This window comes from Trichechus manatus, unplaced genomic scaffold, assembly GCF_000243295.1.
Source record: "Trichechus manatus latirostris isolate Lorelei unplaced genomic scaffold, TriManLat1.0 scaffold00008, whole genome shotgun sequence".
Taxonomy (NCBI): Eukaryota; Metazoa; Chordata; class Mammalia; order Sirenia; family Trichechidae; genus Trichechus; species Trichechus manatus.
The window spans coordinates 18,339,568-18,358,680 of record NW_004443944.1 but is presented as its reverse complement, the minus strand read 5'-3'; the positions used below and the strand labels follow the sequence as shown (position 1 = coordinate 18,358,680).

The window sequence follows — 19,113 nt, the reverse complement described above, 5'->3', positions numbered from 1 at the left end:
AGCTGGGCATTGGCTCCCCCAAGGCTTCTTCCCTATCTCACATCAAATATTCCTTCTTTTACAAAAATATTTCTTTCAAAACTGTATTGTTTTTTCTGGTGATTAAAAACAATAAATCTTTCAGTTTATACAATTTGTAAAACACAAAAAGTAGAAAATGGAAAATATGGATAAGCATTAGTAATTCCACCACCCAGAGATAACTAGTATATCTGAGTACATGTATGTTGTATACATTGTTTTTATAGAATTGGAATCATATGTAAGAAGATGATAGAATGGAAATTTCAGTCAAGATCCTAAGACAAAGGGTATTGGAGTGATTCCAGAGTGAGTTAGGAGATAGATCACTCAGCAGAACTTGAAAAAAAAAATGATGGCCAAGAACTGGTTAGGTAACCACTAAATTACTTCAGTAAAAGAAACATATAATAACCTTACAATAATTAAAGCAGTGTAGTATTGGCATAAAGATATACAAATAGATCAGTGGAACAGATTAGAGAGTCCAGATGTAAATGCCCACATATAAGGACAATTGGTTTTTGACAAAGGTTCAAAAGCAAAACAACAGAGAGAGAATAGTTTTCTCAACAAGTGGTGCTGAAACAATTTGACATCCGTATGCAATAAACATGGAACTGGTGCTTTGACCACCCTCTCACCACCTCTTCTGGTCCTTTTCCTTCCCCTCTATCCACCTTTCACCATGCCTGCTTCTAGACCTCGCATCAGCTTTCAATCCATTCCATCAGGAATTCCTTATGCTTTTTTTCTTTATGATTACAAAAGCAATTTATATTTCTTTGTAGAGAAGTTGTAATGCACTGTAAAGCAGAAAGAAGGAAACAAATATGACCAATAATTTAATGACTCCAACATAGCCACCGTTATCATTTTGGTATATATCCTCCATGTAAATATATTTGCATGGGGTGTGTGTGTGTGTGTGTGTGTGTGTGTGTGTGTGTAACCTACATACAACGAGGCATCCCCTGTGTCGTGCTGAGCAATTAACACTTCTTATGAGGCCTATGGGGCCCTGGTGGCACAGTGGTTAAGCATTTGGCTGCTAACCAAAAGGTCGGCAGTTCGAATCTACCAGACGCTCCTTGGAAACCATGTTAGATAGCTTTACTCTGTCCTATAAGGTCGCTATGAGTCGGAATAGGCTCAATGGCAACAGGTTTGGTTTTGGTTTTATGGGACCTGTATTTTATATCACTGCAGTCACAAAGAAACACATATCTAACTCCATAGATACTGAGACTTTTACTGAGGGTAAAATGGAAAAATGAAGGAGGGGGATATATCACATAACATCATTTTCTAAAAACCATCTGTTTACCTCTCCCAAATACTCAAACCCCTGTGGCTGCTACACCTCTCTCTCTTCTTTCTCACCAAGCCTCTCTCCTTACTGGCCCTCCAGCCAAGTAAATTCGCCCCACCACCTCAACCCCTGAATTTGGCATTTGTAAATACCCTCAGCTTATATATTCTACTCAGCTTAACAAAAGCCCTTATATTGAGCCAAATACAGACAGACCTCTATACCTGTTTCTCCACTAACGTATTCCTAGTTCATGGTGTTTCACACGTTCCTTGAGAAATGCTTTGTGTTCTTCAGGAAAGAGGAGTAGGCAATATGTTGCACCGGAGACTTTTGTAACTGACGGACAAGATCCTCCTTCTTTCACCTTATTTCCACCTTCATTCTCACTAATCAGGTTGTGTGGGTGTGACTGAAATCTAAAGCCTCCTGAGAGAGTGTGGCTGGCTCGTTGTGATTTGCCTGCTCAAGTGGGTAGTAAATCAAAGGCCACAAAATATGTACCTGCCTTGTCTAGGGAGCCAACATATTGAAAAATAATGTAACCAATATTGTATAATGAAGGTAATATGATCAAAGTTATCTAAAATTCTATTAATAGGATCAGCTCAACGCATTTTACAGTTTATTCTTCCTTACTGTGCACTGACAAGCCTCACTAGGCAGTTTTTGTAGCTATAAGGATGGCACTGACACTCAAGAACCACAGCAGGATGAACAGACATGAAGGACTGGCCAGCAACAGAGGGCAATGAGTACTTTGTCAAAGCCCCGGCTCTCTCAGAAGAAATGAGATGCTGGTTTTCCCTGCAAGGTCTCATCTAGGAGTGATTTCATGTAGAAGAACCTTCTGTACTCTCCTCTGTTGTCAGCATTTTTATGTTTGCCAGGGGATCAGAAGAAGGGATTGGTCTACTGGATTGTAGGCTAATAAAACAACTTCGTTGCAACATCTGTGTGTAGCTTTTAAGAACATCTGCTCCAATCCAGAGAAGATCCAATAAAGTTTCCTTTAATTGAGGTTAAACTTCCCATAACATAAAGTTCACAATTTTAACCATTTTAAGGTGTACGATTCGGTGGCATTTAGTACACTGACAGCGTTGGGCACCGTCACCACTATCTGCTTCCAGAACATTTTCATCCCCCCAGAAGAAAGCCCTGAACTCATTAAGCAGTCACAGTCCCTCAGCCCCCATCCCATGGCAACCACTAATCTGCATTCTGTCTCTATGGATTTGGATTCTTATATATTTCTTATAAGTGGAATCATACAATATGTGGCCTTTTTTGTCTGGCTTCCTTCCTGAAACATAATGTTTTCAAGGTTCACCCATTTGGTTACATGTATCAGTACTTTGTTCCTTTTTATGACTGGATAATATTCCATTGTATGGATACACCATTTTTTGCTTATTCATTCATCAGTTGATATACATTGAATTATTTCTACATTATGGCTATTGTGAATAGTGCTTCTATGAACATTCATGTACAAGTTTTTGTTTGAACATCTGGTTTCAATTTTGGTTATATACCTAGGAGTAGAATTGCTGGGTCTTATGTATACTCTATGTTTAGCTTTTTGAGGAAGTACCAAACTGTTCCCCACCATGGTTGCCCCATTTCACATTCCAACCTGCATCATAGATAAAAAAAAAAAAAAAGATAGGATGGCATTGAAGAACCCAACCAGTTTACTCCTTGAGTAAACCTGAACGCTGCAGTGCTATGGGGGCACAGTAGAAAGCCAGAAAGTCCACAAAAGAAATTCTTGTAAATAATCAAACTAGAACATGTTGCACCATATTCCACATAACTCTAGTTCAGGAGGGTGTATAGTTCTTTCAGCATGCTTTGGTGCCTCTCTGGCTCAAAGCATCCCAGGTGAAGCCCTGGGGCAGGATACAGGGCTGATAGCAGCTGCTGTCTTTGTCAGGCTGCACAGGACTTTGAGTATTCACCCCTTCTCCACATTTGGGTTCTGGCTGGCTACCCCAGAACTGGTAGCTCTGCTTGTGAGCATCCTCCATGGCTTTGGAAGTTCTCCGATCTACTATCAATGGCTTCTTGTGTCTTCGGAATCCTGAGCTGCCAAGAGTTTATCTTCACAGGCCTACTCTGGCTTTCTTCCTCCTTTGTTTCCTTTTCTTCCTTTGGGCTCCAGTGTTTTTGGCTGAAGTCACACCTTGTAGGTTTGGTCTCCTCATTCTCATAATTACTGGCGGGTCCATGACCATTTTTGTTCCCTATCATCTTCAGAGGCAGAAGAAATGGAAGTGATCTCATTGCTGTACCAGTCTTGTCTTCTATCTTAAGTTGAGAGAGCCAGGCTCCTCTCTATTAATTCCCCTTTCCTTTTAGTTTTTTTCTTTTTAATCAACATTATTCACATACCATGAAATACACCATTTTATAGTGTATAGTTCAGTGTTTTTTAGTATATTCCCAAGGTTATGCAACCATCTCCACTATCTCATTCTAGAACATTTTCATCACCACAAAAAGAAACGCTGAACCCATTAGCAATAACTTCCCCTCCCATCATTTTCATCCCATAATAACCACTGATCTGCCTTCTGTGTGTATGAATTTGCCTATTCCGGACTTTTTTTAATAAATGGAATCATTCATCACATGGCCTTTAGTGTCTGGATTCTCTCCCAGAGCATCATGTTTTCAGAGTTCACCCATGCTGCAGCACGTATCAGTACTTCATTTCTTTTTATGGCTGAATAATATTTCATTGCATGGATATACCACATTTTGCTTATCCATTCATTAGTTGATGGACATTTGGGTTGTTTCCACTTTTTTGCTATTGTGAATAGCACTACTATGAACATTCTTGTACAAATTTTTGTTTGAACACCAGTTTTCAACCCTTTTGGGTATATTCCTAAGACTGGAATTGCTGGGTCATATGTTTACTATATCTTTAGCATTTTGAGGAAACTGCCAAAATGTTTTACACTGTAGCTGCACCATATTACATTCCCATCAACTTAGCAGGAGGGTTCCAATTTCTCCACATCCTCATCAACATTTGTTATTGTCTATTATTATTATTAATCCCATCCTAATAAGTGTGTAGTGGTATCTCTTTTAGTTTTGACTTGCATTTCATAACTAATGACATTGAGCATATTTTCATATGCTTATTGTCTATTTGCATATTTTCTTTGGAGAAATGTCTATTCAAATTTTTTGCCTACTTTTGAATTGGGTTATTTATATTTTTATTGTTGAGTTGTAATACTTTTTTATATATTCTGGATACTAGACTCCTACTCTCTCTCTATATGTATATATATATGTGGGTTTTCTTTTCACTTTCATAGTAGTGTCTTTTGAAGTAAGAATTTTTTAATTTTGATGAATTGGAACTTTTTCTTTTGTTGCTTGTGTTTTAGGGGTCATATCTAAGAAATTACTGCCTAATCCAAGATTATGAAGATTTACACCTATGTTTTCTTCTAAGAGTTTTATAGTTTTAGCTCTCATATTTAGGTACTTGATCCATTTTGAGTTGATTTTGGTATATGGTGTCCAAATTCATATTTGGCATGTGAATATCCAATTTTCCTAACACCATTCATTGAAAACACTCTTTTTTCCCCCATTAATTGTCTTGATACTAATTCCTCTGTCTTTATTTTTTAATCATGCTCTCTTGAAATCAGGTTTTAAGTCTACAGGTACAGAGGATTCTTTTCTGTTTTTATATGAGCAAAACATTTATCTTAAAACCATGATGAAATTTTAACCTCCCTATAAAGGATCCTGGAAATTCAAAATTATAGAACAATCAATATCTAAGATAAAATCATACAAAAAAATAGATGAGAGAAGATAAAGAAAATACAAACACTACTTGAGAAAATTTTTTCCAGATTCTCATTTACTTCTATATTTCCATGGATACCAGTGTCATTTTTGTTTTATGATAAATAAATTTCAAGTTAAGCTCCCAAATTAAAAAAAAAAAACTATAGAAATTTGTTATGTCATCATTTCATTTATGTTAAAAAGCCATTTAAGAAAGTCAGCAACGACAAGTATATTAAAACTGGAAAATCACCAGAGCCTCTTAAAAACTGACCACATAATTGCATTTTAAGATGTTTCATGGATTTTTGAAGCTTGAATAAAACAATGACTTACAGTAAGTAAGGTGGAATATCTGAATTTCCTTGGCAGGAGGGGGTCAAAATGCTCAAAGAGGTGGATGTGCTAGAAACGACTTATTACATAATACTAGAGAACTCATGAGCTGACTAAATGCCCTGGAAGAACTTAGAGGACACTCCTTTCACTAAAGCTTTAAGAAGTTTACTGGTTATGGGACACCCCAAAACCCCTGACAAGCTTTACATCAACGGTCTTCTGTCAGCTAGGATGGAAGGCAGGGGAGGCTGCCTGGAAGTGGGCTGACTATTGTCAGCAGGTATGATAGGATCCCAGAATATCAGAGACAAGGTGAGAGCACTGAAACATCAGGGGCCAGGTATGATTAAAGGTAGGAACGATGAGAATCCAGACACAAATCGAGATGGGGAGATTATCCCAGATTATGAGGGTGGGCCAAATGTGATCACGAGTCCTTCAAAGGGGAGAACATTTCCTGGCTGCAGTAGGTCAGAGAGGTGAGAGAAAAAGCAGTAGAGATTCCAAGTATGAGAAGGACTCAACTTACCCTTACAGGGTTTGAAGATGGAAGAAAGGAGCTACAAGCCAAGGGATGTGGGTGGCCTCTAGAAGCTGAGAACAGCCCTCAGCTGACAGCTAGAAAGGAAATTGGGATCTCCACCCTACAACTGCAAGGAACTGAATTCTGCCAACGACCAAAATGAGCAAGGAAATGGATCCTTCCCTAGAGCATCCAAAAATGAACACAGTCCAGCTGACATCTTGATTTTAGTCTGATGAGACTTCTGACCTACAGAACTATAAGATAAATTTGTGTTCTTTAAGCTGCTAAGTTTGTGGTAATTTGTTATGGCAGAAGTAGAAAATAAACACACTCATATTCAATACTCTGTTTAACCAGAGGTCTCATTTCTGTTTTGAAATTTCCAAACTTAACTCGATGTTTCTGTTTTTATCCTACTCCACTCCTTCAGTATTCTCCTCCCCACCAACTGATCAGATGTTTAAACATTTTTCAGCAGATAAAACTACTCTTACATTACTTAACTTTATTCCCAATTCTGAGCTTTATGGTATAAACTCCATACCCCTGATAATCAAAACCATGGCTTCATAATTACAAAGACATTTTTTTTTTCCTCTCGAGTACCAGTAATAGTTTTCGAAACTATTTCGGTTCTCAAATCCATGAACATGATTTTTTACTCATATTTGTTTATTTTGTGATCCCTTTTCCCTGGGGAAATAAAGTTCAGGTCATTTCCCAGTATGAAGGGTGGAAGGACTTGACAGAAAAACAATAACTGGGCAACGATGCGGTCACAGGCAAAGTCTGGCTTTGAACTGATTCAAAGCTCTTGAGAGGATATCGTACCACAGCGTGGTATTGCCTTGAGGTCTTGTATTAGGTAGTCATCCACTGCCCCAGAGGCTGGCATAGCCAGCTGAGTTGATTCCTGTCACCCAAGAGCAATTCTTGGATGTCCTTTCACCTCTTTGTGCCAAATACTCTTCTGCTAACATTGGTAAAGCAACATCTTCCCTCCCATCCACCTCCCATGACCCAGGCTTGGCAGATGAAGGTGTGAAAGAAGTAGGGCATCATAAAGGGATACCCAAGAGAAAATTCCTTCCCTTCCCTGGGCCTTCCTCTAGAGTTGCTTAACTTTTACTCTCCTTTGCATTTTTCCTTTAGGGAAGGAATAACCATCTTAACTCTAAAGAGCTCTATATGAGTTGAATAGTGTCCTCTAAAAATTCATGTCAACCCTGAGCCTCAGAATGTTACCTTATTTGGAAATAGTGCCTTTGCAGTGTAATTAGTCAAGAATCTCAAGACAAAATGCTTTGAATTTAAGGCTTGCCCTAAATCCAATGACTGGTGTATTTATAAGAAAAGGAGAGAGAGATTTGAACACAGATACACAAAGCAGAAGGCCATGTGAAGACAGAGGCAGAGATCAGAGTGATGCACAAACAAGGCAAGGAATGCTGAGGAATGCCAAGAGCCACCAAAAGCTGAAAGAAGCAAGGGAGGATTCTTCCTTAGAGCCTTCAGAGGGAGCATAACCCTGCTGACACCTTGGTTTTGCACTTCCAGCCTCTATAACTGTGAGGGGATAAAAATCTGTTATTTTAAGCCACCAGGTTAGTGGAAATTTGTTTCAACAGCCGTGGGAAACTAAGACAAACTCCAAGTCCTCCCTATCCTTTAAAGCCCCACTCCTGAAGGGTGATTTCCTGAGCCCCTGGCCTCCTTATTCCTTACTCTGAGGTCTAAGGCTCTAACCAGGTGGTCTGTTACCCCCTAGGACCTTGCCCTGCCTTCCTCATGCTGTATCACATTCCTGAGTTTACACATTCCTAAGACAAAATTTCCCAGTCTCCTTTGCTAATCCAAAACCAAAAACCAAACCCGTTGCCACTGAGTCGATTCTGAGGGATCAAATGACTGCATTATGGCCAAGGGATTGTGGATAGAAATGATGAACTCCACTTCTAAGCCTGACTCTTCAAAACCTTCTGTATGAGCCTCCACACTACCTTTCCTGCCCATCTCCTGGTTGGGTGTAGAAGGTCCAGCAAAAGAGTCTGAGGTCCTGGGAGGCGGCAGAACCACAGATGGAAGCAGCCAGGGTCCTTGAATCGTGGCATGGATGGCTGCCAACTGAGCACCCTCACTGGAATGTATTGTGAATGAGAATAAAGTCTTACTGGGTTAACCCAGGAACCCTGGTGGCGCAGTGGTTAAGTGTTCATCTGCTAACCAAAGGGTCGGCAGTTTGAATCCAGTAGCTGCTCCTTGGAAACCCTCTGAGACAGTTCTACTCTGTCCTATAAGGTTATTATGAGTCGGAATTGAATTGATGGCAGTGGGTTTCAGGTTTGGTTTGGGTTAACCTATGAGATTTCTTATTAATTTCTCTATCTTTGCTGCAGCTGTGCGCCATTCCGGGTCATACATAAGTGCAACGGGAAGGCAGAGCTGGGTGCCTGAGCACATGATGGGATGAATGCAACCGTGGGGACTGTTGGGGATTGTAATGAGGGAAATGAAGCCACAGGGACTGAGTGAAGAAAATGCAGAGCCCTCAAGTTGGTGTATCAGTTTATTTGGTGAATACTTAAGCCGTCTCAGGGTTGAGAAGTTAGGAGAGAGCAGAGAGGCCCTAAGCCGGAGGAAGTGGGTATGCCAACAAGGAACCAGGCAGCACTCTTCCCGGGCCAGATAGTCGTCCTCCAGCCCACACCGGTGGTGTGTCAGCTAGAACCTAGGGTTTTAGCATTGATTTAAAAGGCTCTCTGGAAGAGAAAGATTAGGTGGTTAAAAGTTAGGGAACCCTTAGGGACATCCATGTCCAAACTTAATAACACCAAGTTGTTGTTTTGGGATGCTGTGGGGTCAGTCTCCGACTCACGACAACTCCATACACAACAGAATAAAACGCTGCCATCCCCATGATCCATTAGGATCGAATGGGTATGATCCAAAGGGTTTTCACTGGCTGAATTTCAAAAGTAGATCTCCAGGCCTTTATTCCCAGTCTGTCTTAATCTGGAGTTACACTGAAACATGTTCCGCATCACAGCAATACCCAAGTCTCCACTGACAGACAGGGTGAACTAGGCCCCAAACAATGACAGAAATTCTTTCTGTAACATCAGTGATTACCCACTTTGGGGCAGTTTCCTTCAAGATGTCTGTCGACTGAGAAGACAGGTGGAGACAATGTCTTCTTGGGCCTGGTTGAGACTAGAGGGCCAGTGGAGAGCCCCACCTAAGGAGACAGTAACTGCCACCTTGGACAAAAAAGGGATGCACTAACTAATGGGTGATGTAATGAGGGACTCAAAGGAAACTGAATGGGAGTGAAGAAAAGTTGAGGCCTCTTTAGGAGTGTCTTGGTTTATTCCGAGTGAGTGCAAACCTCTATTTGGAGACAGTAGGGCATGGCCTTTTGCTGCCTGTTTCTTTCACCAGATTTGGATGAGTGTAGTCTTTTGTTCAGGATCACAGCTTCTGCATAGTGGGTAAGGAGCAGTGAGGAAGCATGCCCAGGCCGCTCCCCACACCCACCCCAAGCAACTCACTCATTGTGCAAGCAGATGTTCCCACAGTAGGTCCAACAGCATGTGTGGTTATAAAATACACAGAAGTTATATTTAGAGCACTTTTTGTCACAAAACTCTAGTGGAGGCTGTACCCAGCACTGCTTGACTTCCAATGTTTTAGCTGGAATGGAGACGATAGACATTGGTAGGATCTGTCCAGCCACAACTCTTAGAAGAACCCTTCTCAAGCTCAGGAACCCCTTTTGGAACCTGAGCTGCAAGCCCCAAGCAAGGTATTTCTCTACCTTTCAAGAAAACCCCTTCCTGTACCTCCTCAAATTCCAGCCAGTATCTCTCCATAGAAAACCATTCTCACAGGACTTGCTTTTCTTCCTTCCACGTATCCTCACAGCATTGCAGGCCTCTAGGCCCTCTCTCAGCTCCCAAAAGATAGGACCTGGGACACCTTCAATATATATGACCTCACTCACCAAATCTACTCTCATATAACTGTAGCCTTCAGGGACTGCAATATTCTCTAGCTGCCATCTCCACATTCAATTTGTAGAATGTGAACTGAGCCAAAGGAGCATAGTACCCTACTTTTCTCCCTTTCTCTTTGACTCTGATGATACCACCTGAGGACTCAGCCTCTCCCCAGGTTTCATGACTTTCACTGGCCCCCAACCTTGTCAGTCCCTTCATTGTCCCCGTTTTCTTATGACCTCAGTCACTGATCCACTAAGGACCCCCTCGTTTGTCTTTTCCATTTTTTAGTGTTTTTAAAGATTCTTCTCCTCAAACTAAATGAATGCGTTCAGTATTACCATTTTGGTATTCATAAAAGGCACACCCAGCTAAGGCATAAGATTCTGGAAATATGGGCTGGAAGGGAAGCTCTGTGATGGTGTTTCCCTGCACAAACTGATCTGACATTGGAAAATATTATTTCCCACTGGCTGTGGAGTGTAAACAAAGCATATGTTCGCTTTTCATATACCCATTATTGCTTTCAGAGCTGGAAGAAGGAGCTTGGAAGGACCCCAGATTAGAAACATCCAATCCAATCTTGCTTGGATGTCTTTGGTTAAGGAGGGCTCTAAAGGATGATCCCAGAAATACGGGCCCTGAATCAGCTATGCCAGACATCCCAAGACGGCATCCCCCTCCCTTGCCGCATCACTTACAGGTATGTTTTGTCCTGATGCCTCCCAGTACAGGCAGAATCCTCACAGCCACATAGGCAAGCATGATAACTAGGAGAATATGGAGCTTCATGGTACTCTTTATATGTGTCTGGGTTAAGTTCTGGCAAAAGATGGGTCTTTTCCCAGTGCCACTAGAGGTAGAGAATGGGAGAAGGGAAAGAGAGTAGGAAAGAGAGAGGAAGTACTTGTGAATGCTGTTTTATTCCTTCTCCTACTTTTTCTCTCCTCTGTCACCTAACAAGGTATCCACTCACAACCTGAGCATGGCTTCTCTGATGCTTCTTCTCCATCTCAAATCACATACCCCTTCCTTCACAAAAATATTTCCTTAAAAAATGTTACTGTTTTTTCCTGATTAAAAAATATATATATATTCAGATTATACAATCTGTAAAACAGAAAAAAGTACAAAGAGGAAAATACTGTTAAACATTATTAATTCCACTACCCAGAGTTATCCAGTATATGTGAATACTTTTATGTTGTATTCATTATTTTTCTGAAATGAAATTATAGAGTGCATTAAATGTCCTGATTTTTATTTAAAAACATATGTAAGAAGATGATATAATGAAAGTTTTAATCAAGATCCTAAGACAAGGATACCAGAGGGATTCCAGAGTGAGTTATGAGATAGATCACTCAGCAAGACTTGGGAAAGAGTGATGGCCAAGAACTGGATCCAAAAACAAAAACAAACAAAAACCCTGTTGCCGTCAAGTCAAATCCAACTCATAGCAACCCTACAGGACAGAGTAGAACTTCCGCATAGGGTTTTCAAGGAGTGGCTGATAGATTCCAACTGCTGACCTTTTGGTTAGCAGCCAAGCTCTTAACCACTGCACAACCAGGGCTCCAAAAGAACTGGATACGGGACTCTTGAAACCTTCCTTCATATAGAGAGTCCAGAGTTGGAGGAAGTGAATAAAAAGTTTTGAATGGTATTTTACTGGTTAGAAGCTTTGCTCAGGGAAGCAGGGATGCTGCTTTGTATTTCTAGGTTGAGAGAAGGACTCTATGGATTCTACTCATCGAGCTTGCTCTGCATCCGCAGTTGTTTGTGGGGACAGAGTAGACCGATATTTCAGTCATGGCTGAAAACTGTGAAGGGTGGGGTCTGGCTAAAGTCACCTATGGCAGCAGAGCAGAGAAGAGGGCTGCAGTCTGGGAAATATCCAAAGTATAAGTGACCAGACACCTAAGGTTTACCCTCAGGGATGAGGGGACTGTCTCCAATGAAAACATGGAATTTCCCATGTAAGAGTCAGGACCAGAAGCACAAAGCCAGCTTGCAATGTATCTACTGTGTAAGAACTTTCCTACCCCCTTATGGGGGTATCCCTAGAAGGCAGAAACTTTTGTTGGCCATATGGGGGCAGTAGAAAAGAAAGGCAAGGAGCCAGAGAGCGAGAAGATGCTGAGCACATCCTCTTCCCTAACTGGAGCTTCTGAGGGAGGGAACAGTCCACAGTTCTAAACAATTTATGGTGTTGTGGTTAATTACATGGACCTGCACATTTAATAATTAACTGAATAAAGTATACAGACAGGAGGAGACAAAAAAATCATATCATACAAGTCATGCCAACAATTCAAGGATAAATATTATGATCATCCCCCCATATGATGAGGAACTGGATATTTCCAATTTCTTCTTGCTATAAAAATGTCCTGATGTACTTCCTTATAGCTAACACTTTGACACATACTATTATTTTCTAGCATGAATTAATAGGGAAATAATTGCTGGACAAAATGTGCTGCCTATTTCAGGCTTTGGATAATGGCTGCCACAATTTACTTCCTAAGGATTGGTTGATATTTTCACCAACAGGACATCAGATGGAGTTTCCCCAGCCCAAGTCTTGCCCTAGACAATACAAAAGAAAATTCTTTTCCATTTGTCACCACATTGTTGAATGTTTGGTATTTTACAGAGAAAAGAACACAGGCAGAGTCAGATAAACTTGAGCTAGAATCCCATCTCCACTTTTCACTGTAGGACCTGATATAAATCCCAGAGCTTCAATTTTCTCATCTGTATCATAGAAATAATTCAATATTCATGTCATTGGGTTACTACAAGGGTTAAGTAGTCTAATATATATGAAACACTAAGCATAGACCCTGAAACATAGTAAAGAGTCAATAAATGTTAGCTATTAATATTAAGCTCCAATTTTCTTTCCTAGTCCAGATGGTTGAAAATTATTTTCATTTAAATTTGTTTTCATTTTTCTTTTATACTTAACATTTTAATCTGTCTAGAGTTTATGCCTGTGTGTGCCTGTGTGTGTGGAGGGGAAGTTCACTCATTCATTCATTCAACAAACATTTATTAAGTATCTACTACATTCCAAGTTCTAGGTACTGGAATATAATGGTGAACAAAATAGACAAAAATCCTCACATTCATAGAGCTGGCATTCTAGTTAAAGAGAAAGGAAATAAATAAGATAAATAAAGAAATACACATTGTTATTGTTGTTGCTGTGGTTAGCTGCCTTCGAGTAGGCCCTGACTCATGGCAACCCCATGCACAATGCAACAAAACTCTGTCCAGTTCTATGCCATCTCCAGGGTGGAGATAAGACCATTGTGATCCAAAGCATTTTCAGTGGCTGATTTTCAGAAGTAGATAGCCAGGTCTTTGTTCCTAGTCCATCTTAGTTTGGAAGCTCTGCTGAAACCAGTTCAGCATCATAACAACAACAAACCTCCACTGACAGATGGCTGTGCATGAGATGCATTGGCTAGGAATCAAACCTGCATCTCCTGCATAAAAGGGGAGAATTCTTCCACGGAACAACCCTTGCCGCCAAGGAAATACATAGACAGTAGTAAGTGTTAGAAGATTCCTGGGTGGCATAAAAGGTTTGTGTTCAGCTGCTAATCGAAAGGTTGGCAGTTTGAATCCACCCAATGGCACTCCAGAAGAAAGGCCTGGCAATCAATTTCTGTGAGAGTACAACCACTGAAAACTCTGTGAGCATCCATGAGCAACTGCGCCCTTTGCCATTATAGCATAACTGGATGGTGCCCAGCTACCATTACTGAACACTTTGATCAAAGATCCTATAGAAGAATACTGATCAAAAGGGGGAAAAATGCAGAACAGGATTTCAAATTCTCATGGAATCCAGACTATCTGGAGCCATGGAGGCTGGATGAACCCCTGAAACTATTGCCCTGAGATAATCTTTAAACCATACACAAAAATATCCCCTAAAGTCTTCTTAAATCCAAACAATAATTTAGCTTAATTTGTAAAAAATATCTGCCTTGAGCATTGTGCTCATTTAAGATCTATTTATATGGGATTAAATTGACAAAAGCAACCCAAAAGATTAGATAAGAAACTTAGGGGGCAGTGAATTTATATTAATGGGGAAGGAACAACTTGGAAAAGGAAGGTGAGAATGATTGCACAACTCGAAGAATGTAATTGAGGTCACTGAATTGTACATGTAGAAATTGTTGAGAAAAATAAAAGAATGTAAGCCCCATAACATTGCTAAAAAAGAAAGAAAGAAAATCCTATGGATCACAGTTCTGGTCTGAAACAAACGGAGTCACCATAAATTGGAATCAACTTGATGGCAACGGTACAGTAGTAAGTGTTAAGGAGGGAAAAAAAAAAAACGGAGCAGAAGATAGAATAGCCTTCTGATGTTTAGTAGCTGACTGGTTGGGGAAAGTAGGTGCATGGGAGAAGGAGTCTTAATTACTATTCAAATTTCCCAGCCCTTTCCCATCTCCCTCCTTCATCCTTTTATCTGCTGCTTTACCCTCCTGAAACCAAACAGGAAGGAAAATAAAAGAGTCAAAGCAAAGGGTAAAAATTTGATGTAGTGAATTACACAGTATTGAGGCAGTGATTGACCCTTGCCCTGGAAATCTTTACTATTTGTTTAGAAGTTTTCAAGCAAGCAGAAAAGACTCTTGTGTGATGTCCAACAGTCACTAGGCACATGTAAATATTTAAATTAAGTAACTAAAAATCCAGTTCTCAGTCACGCTAGCCACATTCCAGGCATGCAATAGCCACATGTTGCTAGTGGCTGCATTTTCAATGCAGATATAGAACATTTCCATCTTTGTAGAAAGTTCTATCTAGTGCTGCTCTAGATGAATTGACCAAAATTCCCCTGCTCAAAAACAGGCATAGCACTTCTTGCTGTTATGTGCCGTCGAGTCGATTTTGACTCATAGTGACCTTATAGGACAGAGTAGAACTGCCCCATAGGGTTTCAAAGGAGCACCTGGTGGATTCGAACTGCCAACCTTTTGGTTAGCAGCCATAGCTTTTAACCACTACACCACCAGGGCATAGCACTAGAGATCATTGAAGTGATACTGAATTATTCAAAGGAGGCTAAACTATTTCTCCTCTTGGTTCATGTGAAATTTGGAAGTTGGAAAAATAAAAGTTTTTGGCACGTGAATCATTAGATGCATTGACTATTAGGCAAAAGGGTTTCAGGAGATTTGAGGAGAGCCACTAGCAAGAGCAGGAGATTAGGGAGACAAAGAGGAAGAGAGGAGCTCCTATATTTTGAAAGATCAGGTGTTTGGTGGCTTCCACTCTTAGAAGCTTATATCTGCTCTCCAACCTTCTCCTTTCAGAACCCTGTCCCTGCCCACTTGCCTCAGTATGGCTTTATGAAGGAAAATTCCCAAGTTAAGATTTTGAGACTTCATTTACCATTGGATGATATTTACATGAAGGATACAGCTTAAATGGTGAGGCTTCAGGCCAGGGGAGAATTGTCTTTGAGCATGGTAAACCCAAAAAACCAAACCCGTTGTCACTGAGTCCATTCTGACTCATGGTAACCCTGTGTCATGTACATGTACACAATAGAACTACTCCATAGGGTTTTCTTGGCTGTAATCTTTATGGAAGAAGATCACCAGGTCTTTCTTCCTTAGTGCTGCTGGGTAGCTTTGAACTGCCAACCTTTAGGTTAGTAGTCAAGTGCAAACTGTTTGTGCCACATGGGTGGGCTCTCAGAAATCCTGCAAATCACTCATATTCTGCCCACAGGAAAGCCAGCTAGCAGTGGCAGGAAACCCAGTTCTTGAGTATGAGGCTCAGGGCACTCACTCTTCTGATCCTGTGAAGGCACCAGCAGTTGGCAAGACAGGTGTGCAATGGCGACACTCTGTTTTTCATTTACAGGTGGGGATTTGAAGTACGAGCTAACTGGGGTGAAGGGTGGGCATGGATTGAAGTGGACCTCTGGATTCCTTGTACCTGCCCTTGGTACAGAGAAGGACGAAGATTGGTGCATAGTCACAGAAACACAATAGATTCAAAGCAATGGATTGTTCGTATTCAAAATATCATCCTAGAACCAAGTATTCCAGAGCTTTGAGATCTGTACATTTATAAGACCCCACTTTTAGCCCAGTTTTCTGAGTTCCTTAATTGGCCTCAAAGGGTGTTCGGGGCCCTGGGACTATCCAATCCCCTTCTTTACCCACTTCAAGTGTACTGGGTGTTCCCAGAGAAGAGAAGCTGGCTACTTTTCGCCCACAGGGTTCTGGGTGAATATTTTGGTCATTCTGAGATAAAGTGTGGGATAATGAAAGACAATCCCTCCCACCCCCACCACGGCATGACAAAGACACAGAAATACTGCTTTCCCCAAAATTCAGGATCCCTGACTTTCCAGATAAAGTTAAAGAAGTGGGAGCACTGGGTTTTAAGTCAGGAGTGTTGGTATCTTGTTTCATCTCCACCCCTTTTACCTAGGGGATTTCAGACAGGTCATGTCACCTCTCTCTGTTTCCTTATATGAACAATAAGGACAATAATCTTCATCTCACAGGAAGAGTATTGGCCTCATGTGGAAGGGAACTCATCCAAGCAAGCCACAGATGAAAGCTCACACCTCTGGACCCATACCTCTACCTACCTCTGAAAGTGTTTGGGGTGGAGGTGCAGTAACTTGCTGATAGCTCTTCTTTCTGGACTCTGGGTGTCTGAACAGGAGGCAGAAGAGCAGAAAGCAAAGTGCAAAGGCTTAGAACTTAATGATAATTCGGGTTATGGCAGATATTTAAGTTCTGCCCAGGAATCACGTGTTGGCCATGTCACAGATTCTTTCCTTTGATACTCACTGAATTTTCTTTGATACAGGCAGAATCTTCTAGTAGGCTGGGAAGAACATTGTGCACTTGGGTTGCAGCCATCTCTGCTACAGACACAAGTCCCTTATCTTTGAGTCTTTATCTAATGCAGCTGAGTCCATTAATAGGACTTTCGACTTTTTGTGTGTCCCTATTTAAGGTCTCATCCTTCTCTGTATTGATTCTCCTTTGCTAATAAAAGCGTAACACCATCTCTCACCAAATGCCCTCTGGATTTCATGTGGATAAAAAGTGACTGAATGGGAAGGATTTTAGAAAATATAGATGAGCACTTAGAAAATAAAATAAGAATGCTCCTTACAAGTGAGGATGATGAGACTTTGTCTCATGTGCTTTGGACTTGTTATTAGGAAGGACTAGTCCTTGGAGACATCATGCTTGGTAAAGCAGAGAGTTGACAAAAGAGAAGAAGACCCTTGATTGACACAGTGGCTGCAACAAAGGGCTCAAACATAGCAATGGTTGTGAGGATGGCGCAGGACAGGGCAGTTTTTCGTTCGTTGTACACAAGGTCACTAAGAGTTGGAACCAACTCAATGGCACCTAACAACAACAAGTGATCAAGTCTAGCACCAATATCTTGGCACGAGTTTGTGGGTTGAGGGGTGGAAGGATTTGTTCACCCAATGTCAGAGAGGGGTATTATATTGGGTACAATTAAACATGATTTGGAGCTAATTAGACAAGAGAAGGGACAGGTGGGAAAGGACCAGGGACCCTCAAGGAGCAGACCTCCTTCTCCCAAGCCCGGCCTACAGTAATATTTTCTACAGTGATAGGAAATGTCCATATATGAGCAACATTTCCAGGATGTGGTGGGTACATTGAGCAGTTGGAAGTACATGCCAGGACACCTGGGACTTGGCCAAAGAGTGTGGACCAGTACAGGAACAAAGGGCAGAGTTTGGGGATCTGAGTACGTAGGTGTGGGAGCAACCTGAAGGGAAATGTGATGGGGGCTGCAAATGGCGCTGAACCTGAAATGATTTAATTGTGGATTCCTAAGTACGTTGGCTTATATAATGGGAAAATGAAGTTCCATGCAGGGTGATCACAAAATTTTACTCTGCATCTGGTCCAGATGTTGGAGGTCCTTGATGTCCTGTTTGAGGTGTATAGTCTCTGATGAGAAGCTAAGGAGTGCTAAGGAGGTTTGTCCCAGAACTCCTCCCACTGTTGGTTCTGGATCTACAGAAAGCTATACAGAATTTAGGACAACCTATACACTCCTAGTATATTTCAGTTAACAATTTCCTGTTGCAATATCTGACAATCCAAATAAGACTGGCTAAGACAGTTAAGGGGATTAACTGGTGCATAAAATGATTAATTTTCTTTTATGTGGATTTTACCTGCATAAAATAAAAATAGTTAAATAATGTAAGCTTAGCTATTTGAAGTTTGATTTAAAAAATGAAAGTTCAACTCTTCACGAAAAAAAGTGAAAGGATGGAAACTATCCTTTTACTAATAGCAGACAAAGTAGATTTCAGAGCAAAGAATACTACAAGGATAAATGAAGTCATTTTGTAGTGATAAATGGGTCAAGTAATCAACAGGACATAACAATTTTAAACATTTATGCAATTAATAACAAAGCTTCAGAATACATGAAGCAAAATCTGATAGAATCACAAAGAGAAATAGGCAAGTCCACAACTATATTTGGAGATTTTAATATCCCTCTCTCACTAGTTGATAGATCAATTAGACAGAAAATCCGCAAGGATATGGTAAACTTAAACAACAGCGTTAACCAACTTCATCTGATTGACATTTATAGAAAACTCCACTCAACAACAACAGAATACACATTCTTTTCAAGTGTCAAAAAAATTACCAAAATTGACCATATTCTTGGCGATAAAACAAGGCTCAATAAATTTAAAAGGTTTCAAGCCATACAAAGTATGTTTTCAGACCACAATCAAATTAAATTAGAAATCAACAGCAGAAAGATAACTGTAAAATCTCTACATATTCTGTAACTAAATAACACACTTCTAAATAACTCATGGATCAAAGAACTCAAAGGGGAAATTAGACAGTACTTTGGACTGAATGAAAATGAAAATACAACATATCAGACTTTGTGAGATGCCAAGAAAGCCGTACATAGTATTTATAGCACTAAATGCCTACATTGGAAAAGAAGAAAGGTCTCAAGTCAGTCATCTCAGATTCCCCCTTTAGAAGCTACAGGGGAAAAAAAGA

General features: G+C 40.6%; 1 protein-coding gene across 1 annotated transcript; it reads right to left on the bottom strand.

Moving 5' to 3' along the window:
- Positions 1–9,393: 9,393 nt before the first annotated feature.
- Positions 9,394–10,859, bottom strand: LOC105756830 (protein WFDC9-like). Its single transcript, XM_023724442.1, has 3 exons — positions 10,723–10,859; positions 9,575–9,716; positions 9,394–9,503 (listed from the first exon to the last, which is right to left on the bottom strand). The coding sequence occupies exons 1-3, from the start codon at positions 10,811–10,813 to the stop codon at positions 9,458–9,460; spliced, it is 279 nt and encodes a 92-aa protein (XP_023580210.1). The 5' UTR covers positions 10,814–10,859; the 3' UTR covers positions 9,394–9,457.
- Between the last annotated feature and the right edge of the window lie 8,254 nt (positions 10,860–19,113).